Source organism: Balearica regulorum, chromosome 23, assembly GCF_011004875.1.
Source record: "Balearica regulorum gibbericeps isolate bBalReg1 chromosome 23, bBalReg1.pri, whole genome shotgun sequence".
Classification (NCBI taxonomy): Eukaryota; Metazoa; Chordata; class Aves; order Gruiformes; family Gruidae; genus Balearica; species Balearica regulorum.
In genome coordinates this window covers 4,916,172-4,926,119 of record NC_046206.1, presented here as the reverse complement: position 1 = coordinate 4,926,119, position 9,948 = coordinate 4,916,172, and the positions used below count along the sequence as shown (strand labels likewise).

The following is a 9,948-nucleotide window of genomic DNA, read 5'->3' as shown; positions in this document are numbered from 1 at the left end:
CGCACGGCTTTTCCCACCGCTCCCAACAGCCAAGTGGGAAAAGCCTGGGAGGGGGCAGGAAGCAAGTACCCCCGAAAAGCAAGCTCCGGCCAGATGCACACGCGGCTGCGGCGGATGGAGGAAGCAGGCTTGCGTGTACAAAAAAAAAAAAAAATAATAAAATTAAATAAAATCAAGGGAAGCAGGACGATGCTGTCGGCGCGGCCACCCCTTCGTCCCACGGTGCCCGGGGAGGGGCGGCTCTTTATGTGTCTGTTTGGCATCCAGAGGGTTAACAGTACTGTGGAAAGTGTGCTTTGTAAACAGTTATATTTTTTTTTCTCCTGTTTTTTTCTGTAAGTGATTCCAGGGGAGATGGGGAAAGGAGAAAGCTGCCCGCCCCCCAGCCCACCCCCAGCAATACCCCAAAGCCCCGCCGGCCGGGGTGGGGGGTAACACAGCCCCCCAGCCCAAACACCAACCGGCGAGAAATCTCATCCCTTCTCTTCCTCCTCACATCCTTTTTCTTTTTTTAACATACAAAATACTCACTTATGTATTTACTGCTAATAAATGCAAGTTAGTCCCATCAAACATGCTTTGCTTTGATATCAAGAATTGGTGCTGAACAAATCTTGGCTTGATATTAGAAACATCCCCCACCCCCCACCCACCCACCCCCCCATTTTCCCGACGAAGAAGACAGAAATATCATGGAAAATACAGGTGACACCTACGGAGGACACGGTGCCGCTGCGAGGGGGCCAGCTCCCGGGCATTACATTCGTGCCTCAGTCGGTCGGGGACGCGGCGTGACAACGGTGAGGGACCTCTGCCCGTCCCCGGAGGGATGGGAGCACCCAGGGGCTGTGCCACCGTCCCCTGCCTCGCCGCGGGGCCATCCGAGCCCAAAAACCAGCAGCCGAGTCCCCCCACGGAGGCCAAGGGCCGTGGGACCCAGCCCGAGGGGAGCGACAGCCTCCCCCACCAAAGCCAGTCCCCAAACCTTGCCCAGAGCAAGGCAGAGGGGATGGCTTGCCGCTCCAGCATCGCTCAGCCCCGAAACCGGCCCTTCTCCCCCTCACCGCCTGCGTGCACGCGGGGAAAAGGGCACAGGGGGCCACGGCGGGTCCGTATTGCTTCACAGGAAAAGCTCCGAGCACCCCCGGCACCTTCCCCACCGAGCCGGGGCTCAGTGCCGCGTCACCCCCCCGGGGCAGGAGGAGCCCCGCATCCCACCCCGGCGCCCAGCTGGGACCGGCCGCCTCCACGACACCAGGAAAACCCTGATGGTCGGAGAGTTTTTGTTTGGTGTAGAGGTATTGATGTGCCTACGGAGAGGGTGCCCTGCTCCGGCCGGGTGTGGGGACCCGGGGGGACCCCACCGTGGGCACCCAGGCAGCTCTGCAGGGCTCCATAAACCGTATGAGGGTTTCACGAACCCTACGGATTTATGAAGGCGGTGAGGACGGGTGGCCGACGGCACCCAGCGAGGTAGCGGCGTGGGGAGCTCATCCCCGCAGTGTCCCCCCATCCTGTGCCACTCCCCGTTGGGCTGCAACCGGCCTCGTCCTTCCTGCTGAAAATAGCACCCTTGGAGCTGAAATTCCTCATTTCTCTGAAAAAAACCCAAATAAGACGCAGCCCTCGGTGGAAACGCCACCGCCTCGCTACAGCACCGGGCAAGCTTGCAGCAAACGGGGTACCCGGGGTCCCCCCCATCCCCGGGCTTTTTTCCCTTTTCAATTTTTTCCCCTATTGAAACGACAACGCGACAGCAAACAGCGGCGACGCCGAGCCGGCGGCGGGACGGCAGCCGGAGCCAGCGAACCCCCCAGCCTTATCCAGCCCTCCTCTTTCCCTCGCCACCGTATTGCTCAAACAGCACTAGGCATGGATACAAAAATAAAACAGCTATGTGACTTAGATATATATAATTATTTTTTTTAATATATATATTTGTATATATATTTTTGTCTATTTATAGGTGGATGGAGAAGCAGAGAAGCCAAAGCGCAATATAATGTAAAAATACTTGCTCTGCTCCCGCTGTTCAGACTCTCCCCACCTCTGACAGCCTCTCTCATGCTGCACAGAAGTTTCTGACACCTATCACTAAGGAATTATTTTAAATATTTATTCTTCCCCCCTTCTAAAATAGAAAGTAAATATATATTTGTTTAATTTTATATACAATGCAGTTTCAATACACCAATATCATTCTTTAGATAGAGATACTGGGGCTCATTTCTCAAGGTTTTCTGTTCATCGTTTTTTTTGTTTGTTTGTTTTGTGGTTTTTTTTTTTAATGTTAAGTGCTGGGGAGGAGTGGGTGGAAGTCAGAGGAGCTTTCAGACCGCAGGACTGCCTCGTCCTGGGAAGACGGGCACCCCCCTCTGCAGCCCTCTTGGTCCCCTGTAACCTCAGGAGAACAAGAATAAAATTCCCCTGGGAGAGAAACTGTCATTTCGATGGTAAAGCAAAAATCTGGGCAGACTCTCCTCCTCAGGGGATGCCAGGCCCTCCATACCACATGTCCCACCCCACTGCAACCAGTATAAAAATCCTTAGCTACCACTACAGCGCATGCTTTCCACATCCAAACCCCCTCAGCCTGGACCAGCCCCTTCTGCCCCCCATTTCTCTTGCCCACCCTCCTCCCTAGCCACGCTCCTTCATCCATCCATGCACGTATCAAAAGACAGCCAGAGCCCTGGGGCTTGGGGATGCTCGTCGGCACGTGTCCTGAGGTCACCCAGCATCGCCGGGCAAGGTGCCTGCTGCCACACAAATGATGAGGGTGTACGGACCGACGCGGGGATGTACGGACCGATGGAAATTAAGTTCAAGGCTAAGTTTCTTCTTTGGCTGGCACAGGCGGTGCCGAGCCAGACACGCCACCGCTGCTCCCCCAGCCTCCAGTACTTGGTTCGTGTGCTTCCCCGACAGATTTCAGCGGTCACCTCGAACCGGAACAAATTGCACTTCCCGGCCTCTCCTCCCCAGCAAACGCAGGCAGAGAGGAGTAGAGATACTCAGCAAAAGAAAAAAACCAAAAACAAACCAAAAAAAAAACCCCCACCTAAGCTGAACAGGGGAAATGGGAGTAAACATCCTGTTTTCTTTCAGGATTATCCCGTGCCCAGACAGCACGGGGATGGGCTCCTGGAGAGCAGCAGGCATCTAGCCTGAATTCAGCCCCCCTCATGCCCGATGCCAACACACTTTGCCAGCACTGGCTCTGGCATCGGTGGTGAACGAATCTCCTCTGTGTTTCAGATCCTAGAAGTCCTGCCAATGAGGTTTAAGGGGAAAAGAAAAAAAAAAAAAGACAAAAAAAAAGACACTGTGAAGAACATCTTGTCCCACCGAGGAGCCGCTGCTGGGAGCAGCTGGCACCGCGTTCCTCAGCCCAAGGGACAAATTTAGCCGTATCCCTCTCATCCCTTCTGACTCATGCTTTTCTGGGAAGCAGAGATGCAAAGGAAACTGCTTTCACATGAGTAACCGGAGAGCAGCATCTAGAGGGACGTCAGAGAAGGGTTCCTGCATGGTGGTGCTTTTTCTTTAAATGATTGCACCAGAGATGAGGCAACGTGACGTCTCTTTCCCATGTCATGCCCCACGTGCGTCGGACACGCAGAGGAGAGGACCTGTCACTCCTGCTTCTCAATATCACGGCCCAGGGGTGAGTCACATATAATGAACAAAGAAAGAAATAAAAAAAGGGGGGGGGGGGGGGGGGGGATAATAAAAAGGAAGCGATGTGGTTGTGTGCAGCAGGGATGAAGTGTGGGCCACGCCTGCCGTGGGGCTGTGCCTGTCCGTTCCCAAATACCCCCCCAGGCTCCGGCTGCTCCCAGCCCCTGCCCGACTTCACCCATCCCAATCCCTCCCCCTCCACCGCGGCTCTAAACACTCTCCCCTAGAGACAAACATACCCCCGACATGCAAATCTACTGGACTTCTGCATACCTATCTATCTTTGTCCTACGCTTCTCTATTTATTTATATCTCGTATGTACAGTAAGTTTTACTCCGGTTCCTTGAAAAGATTTCTTTCCACAAAAAGCATCGACTCTGCCAGCCCGGGGCTACAACAAACCCGCGCGGGACGTGTGGAAATCCCTGAAGGCAGCCGGCAGCCGGTCCAGCCTTGCCGAAAAATACCCCCCAAGCTGAGAACTACAGCTGAAACCAACCCAAAACTCGGCAAAATCCCAGATCTACCTCACTGCCTGAAGCAGGAGGAGAACCTAAAACACCAGGCAGATTTTGTCCTAATGCAAACTGCAAGATATGAGCAGCAATACGTCTAAAACGTGCGTGTCGTGCCCAGATGCCGTGAGACATGACTAAGCCCTGCCGGGACTGTGCCTGGGCTGCTGAGCACAAACCCTGAGCCCTCAATGCCCCTGGAGGAAGGTACAGCAAAGTTGGTATTCCCTTTATATTTATATAACCCAAAGACCGTCGCCTCCAGCCTTCCCCACAGCGGATGGCACTCAACCAGCTGGCAAGATCAAAAGCCTGGAGCCCAGCGGCGACCGAAACCAGCCTCCAAGTCACGGGTGACTGACACACAGCAGCAGCGAGCATCCTGCTCCAGAAAAACCATCGCCTGCTCCCACAGACACTCCCCGCCACTCCGCACGGGGGGGCGGGGAACGCACGCACGCACGCACCCGGCGAGACCGCAAACCATGCCGGTGGTCCGGAGACGCCGGTGGCTCCCACCGAGAGCTCCAGCCCAAGTTCACACCGCAGGTCTGGGGCGGAGCTGGGAAGAGACGCCAGGAGCCTCCAGCTCCCCCCATCCCACCGACCCATCGCTCCAAGCGCCCGTGGATGCGCTTAGCGAAACAGGACCAGGGCCCCAGGAGCGAGCCCTAAACGCTCCCTCTCTCCCCGCTTCCTAACTTGCGTTCTCCTTCACGTCAACGTTGCAAAACCAAACTGCTGTGGGCGTGCACAGCAAAAGTCACCTGAAAAATACGTGGCCGATTACTCAGCAGCTCCCGACGGAAAACCAGGCAAAGCACTTGCCCTGCCCCACCGCCTGCCTGCGACGGGACGGCACGGGGTTGATGGAGAAGGTGTGAGGGACGGCACCCCACGACCACCCCCTCTGTCCAAGGGATCTCAGGGACACCCCAGTACCTACCTCTCCGTGTTACCTCCCCCGGGTTTGGGGCAGCCGAATCCTGCAACACCTGCGGCGGCACAAAAACGGCACTGGAGCATCCCCACCTCGGCCACCTCGCAGGCGGAGGCACCAGCAAGGACCACCCAAAGCTGGGCTGGTGCCCACCAGACCACCAGTGGAGCCCAGGGACAAATATTCTCGCAGTTCAGAGGCATTTTTTCCACTGTGGCCCGAAGGACCGAATGAAACACATCACGTTCGCAACGTGCAAGGAGGAATCGTACGCTTACTGATAAAGCAAGAGCCATCTACCTCAGACAAGCTTACAAAATAAGAGAGTTTGGCCCAGGAAGATAAAAATCAAGATATATTTTGCAGCATGAAAGAAAAAAAAAAAATAAAAAATAAAAATGAAGCAGCAACAGCTGTGTTTGCAAACCACCAAAGCGAAACGGAGTTCAAACAGGGATGAAATGGGGGAAGCGTTTGGCATCGTCTGACACAGCTTCGATGTCCCAGGTCCGCGGGAGGAGAGAGGAGCGACCCCCTGAAGGGCATGGAAACCAGAGGGCTGGGAGAAGCGAGGAGGTTGCCAAAGCAAGAGGCGAGCCCGTCTGCCAAAGCACGGCCCGAGTCTATCGGAAGGTAACTCGGTCTAGCGGAAAAAGGAGTTAAGGATGGTTTTAGGGAAGAGCCGCTTCCATGAGGCGCCCGGGCGGGATTTCCCACTCCAGCAGCGTGGCAGGTACACGGCTGAAAGAGAGAGGGCTGCAGCTCCAGCCTCTAAAGGTCGAAGACCATGAAAAGCAGGGGGCCCAGCGGCTCAAAACACCTGCAAAAGGAAAACAACTCTCAAAAGACTGACCCCAGCAAGCCGGCGCGCTCCGTCAACCTTCCCTGCACTCCGAGTCCTCTAGAGCTCCTTAAGACAGGACGGGGGTACGGTCCCGAGGTAGCGACCTCAAGAGCCTGAAGACACCGCCTCGCCTGTTACGAACGGGCGTCATAAATAGTTTGGAAAACACTCAAATGGAAAAAACAACCTTCTGTTAGAGAGGTCGAGGCAACGAGGGCGAAAGGAAGAGCAAGTCAGCCGCGGCACGGCCAGCACAAAGCCTCTGCGTCTCCCCCCGGCCGGGGCATCCCCCGGTCCCGATCGTCACCTGTCCGTCGGGAGCAGCCGTGCGGCGAGAGCCACTGCCGCCGGCACGCCGGCTCGCCGCGCCGCTGAAGTTACCGGCGAGCTGAAGTTAGCCAGGCAGAGTTTTCCCCGCTGCCAAGCGGGCAAATGGCATTAAATCAATTCAGATCCGAGCGGATTCTAGGGAAATCCCTAAAACACACTCAAATAAAAGAAATCCACAGTCATACTGTTAGCAAAGTTGAATTCTCACTCCGATAGTTGAGGGTCTTACATCAGGTCGCTCGTCGCATACTCAATAAAAAGCTCGGGTGCAGGCTGGAAAGAGAGGGGCGTTTCTACGAGACCCTCCCTCCTTCCCGAGACAAACCTGCTGACGGTTTGAAGACCACCTACACGAAGCTGTTAAAGCTCGGAAATATCTCGTTATCGATTTAGAGGATTCATTGTCAAGTGGTTCAAACCTAAGTCAGGGCTTCAAGATTGGAAAAGACGCGGTGCTCTGCTTTTCGTGGTTGCAGGTTTCCGAGCATCCTGCTGGAAAAGGAAGCACAACCTCTAAAACCAGGTATTTCGAGGCAGAGCGATAAACGGGCTCCGACCTAAAAGCTCCCGGGGAGCGTGGCGTGGTCGGAGTGCCGCATCCCGACCGCCTGGCTGAGAGCTCACGTCTTTCTCCAAACATCTAAGCCCTTTGAGGTTCAACCAGCAGCAAGAGCAATAACCAAGGCAAAGCAGAATTAAAGGCGAGATTGCGGAGAATCTCTTGGCAATTCTACCTGGGAATAAACAAAAGTTTTGTATGCAAATGGAGAGCCTGGGGCAAAAAACATGCCTACAGGCTCTTCGATTCTCCTGATGCTTCTTCTACAGCCTGAATCCACTCAAAGCAAGAATATCCACATGAAACACTCGGTATTTTATTCCCAGGCAGGCTGGAGGGTTTAGCACTTTATCGCAGAGGAAGAAGTGTGCAAACCTGGATGCAGCGGTTGATTTTACCACTTCAAAAAAACCAAAAAAATCTCTAAATATTTTAAAGGTAGGGATCACTTGGTATTAGCACTCAGCATTAACATAGCACTTGCAGTCCGTAGGCGACCAAGTGCTTGTCCAAAGTGCTCAAATATGACTTATCCCCATTTTACAGATGGGAGAACTGAGGCACAGAGAGGTTGAGTGACTTGCCCAAGGCCACGCAATCAGAGAGTGGAGGCAGAGCAGGAAAGCGAGCCCGGCTGTTCTCAGAGCGGGCTACAACTTTCCTACTAAGGTTAAAAAAAAAAAAAAAAAAAAATAAAAGGCCTATGCAATCCAGAAAACCACCGGTCGCCAAACCTACCCTAAGTATTTTGAAGAGGAAATACATTCTGGTGAAGAGTTAGAACAGCATTACCGAGAGGGGAACAGCGGGTCTCCTCGGATGGGGCAAAGGGAGGGACACAACCCCGGCGGGTGTCACAGCCTACACAGCCGGGCTGGAGCAGGAGAAAGAAGGGGAAAAACAGTGAAACCAGCAGCAACGCATTTTAAGCTGACGCGAAACGCTGGGCTTAGCTTTGCGCGGTCGCTCTGAGGAGCCATCCATCTCCATCCGCGGAGCTGGGGATTTTCCAGCCGCTCTCGCCCGGGCTCAGCATCTGCCGACGGAGGCTTTTGGGACCACGCAGCCAAACCCCCTTCGCTCACGCGCCTGCGGCGGCGTCTCCCCGTTTTGCAGTTACGAATAAAGATTACAAACGTTACGTAGTAAGAAATCGCGTTACTACACAGCACTGAAGAACATTTGCCAACGATATACGGAGTGTCGGGAAGAATTAATCAAAACCGCCCTCACCAAAAGTGAGACATCTTGTACTTGGGGGGGTGGGGGGAACACCCTTGGATGAAAACAGTCCCATACCTGCGTGCTCGCACAGCGTTGAGTACGCGTTAACAAGGTTCAAATGCATTTGCACAGACAACTGGTGATTTCTCACATCTCAGAGCGATTGGAAGGCTCAGGGTCTTTCTGGTTTTCCCTTTCAGAGATAGGGAAGGAAAGATGTCACGGATGGTTCTGTTGCTGTTATCTTCACGTAAAGGGAGGCTGGGAAGGGGGAGGCAGGGAGATTTTCACAATTACAGCTTTCCTGGGATTATTTGGTCGTGTTTTTATCATAATCAGATTCATGGGATTACCAGTTCCCGTCTGGGTTGTTAGTTTCTTGTCAATTAATTACACCCTGTGTCATTTAATTTCTTCCGGCGATTGAGGGCCAGCTGCTCAATTCCACACTTTCTCCCTAAACGCGTGCTGCAGCAGCAGATGTCAAAAGCTCCGTCTATGCCTTTTAACCCTAGAGATCTTTTCTGAAACCGAGGTGCAATTCCCCCCCTTCCCACCCCACCAAAGCCGTCCGGGCTGGGGGGGGGGAGAAGCGGATCTGAGGAGCGTCCAGCCCCACGCATCCTCCCCGTCCCCCCAACCTGCCCCAGGGTCCCCCCAGCTCATCCCCACCAGAGCCCCCCTGCAGAGGTGGCAGCGTAGGGGTGTCCCCCCGCCCTCGCATCGCCTCCGTCCCCCGGCAGCGCGACGTCGGCTCCCTCCACCCCCTCCTGTTTAACCTTCTCGGGCCAGCGCTAGGCTAAAGCAACGTGGCGTGCCCGCCGGTGTCGTCGTGGTCCACGCTGTTGAGAATGGCTGTCTGGTCTTCGGGGAGCTGCCGGTGGCAGAGGTCGTCCTTCAGCGCCGAGAGACGGGCGAAGGGGTCCTGACGAGGGTGTCTCTTCTTCTTGCGGAGGCAGACAGCTTCGTCAGGCCACAGTACCTGAGAGCTGGGAAGGTGCTGAACCTGGGAGGCAGAGCCGTCTGGAGGGGGAAGAAAAGGTAGATGGGACCAGAGCCGGCAGCTATCGGCAGCGCCGGCGGCAGGCAGAGCACTTTGCGTGCCGTAAAAGGGAGGTTACGGCAAGCCTGGCCCCAAACCCGGCTGGCTTGGTGAGAGGGAAGCACGTTGGGCATCAAGGAAAATTAAATTAGCACTCCAAAATAAAATCTGAAATAAATCCCTAGAGATGGGAGACGCATGGAAGGGGAACTCTGTCTGGAGGGAGGGGAGGATTGGGGAGAGACAGCCTGCGGGTGAGCAGCCGGGGGAGCCATCCTTTCGGGGGGCAGGGGGCGAGGGCTGCACGCAGGCATGGGCTCGGAGACACCCCCCCCCCCCGGCGCTGGAGCCAACAGGGACCTGCACGAGCTCTGCCACGGGGGGGACAGGAGGATGCTGTTGGGGACCCCAGGGTCCTCGCACTCACTGGATTGTTTTCTGGATTTCGAGGAGCCCTTGGATGACTTTTTGGGCTTCTTTATCCGCTGGTATTTCAGAGCTTCGAGCCTCTCAGGTGCAGCAGCGTCCCCGGACGGAGATGGCCGTTTTCTAGGAAGCAAAAGCAGACAGGTGCCGTCAGTGGCTCTCAGCCACGCTTGGGCCTCCGGACGTCCCCGGCGGGGGATCGGTCGCCCCCAGCCAGCTCTGCCGTGGAAAAGGAAAAGGTGAGAAACCCGTGGCCGAGGGAGCGGGGCCAGCCAGGCGTGCTGGAGCGCAGGGCGGGAGGAAGCGAGGCGCCCGTGCGTGCCGCTCTGCGGGGTCCCCGCCGTCCCCCTACGTCTCCTCCGGCACCGCAAGCCCGGCCGGTCCTA

General features: G+C 55.4%; 1 protein-coding gene across 10 annotated transcripts in view; it reads right to left on the bottom strand.

The window, feature by feature from the left end:
* Positions 1-5,469: 5,469 nt before the first annotated feature.
* IGSF9B (immunoglobulin superfamily member 9B) overlaps positions 5,470-9,948 on the bottom strand; it is a 42,986-nt gene continuing 38,507 nt past the window's right edge. For 4 of the 10 annotated variants that reach the window (XM_075774542.1, XM_075774544.1, XM_075774545.1 and 1 more), the window contains 2 exons: positions 9,564-9,685; positions 5,470-9,117 (listed from right to left, as the gene is read on the bottom strand). In XM_075774542.1, coding sequence (XP_075630657.1) covers positions 8,894-9,117; positions 9,564-9,685 — 346 coding nt within the window. In that variant the 3' untranslated portion in view covers positions 5,470-8,893. Of the gene's footprint in view, positions 9,118-9,563; positions 9,686-9,948 lie in introns of those variants that run through there. The other 6 variants (XR_012838755.1, XR_012838754.1, XR_012838753.1 and 3 more) reach the window with 6 other exon arrangements.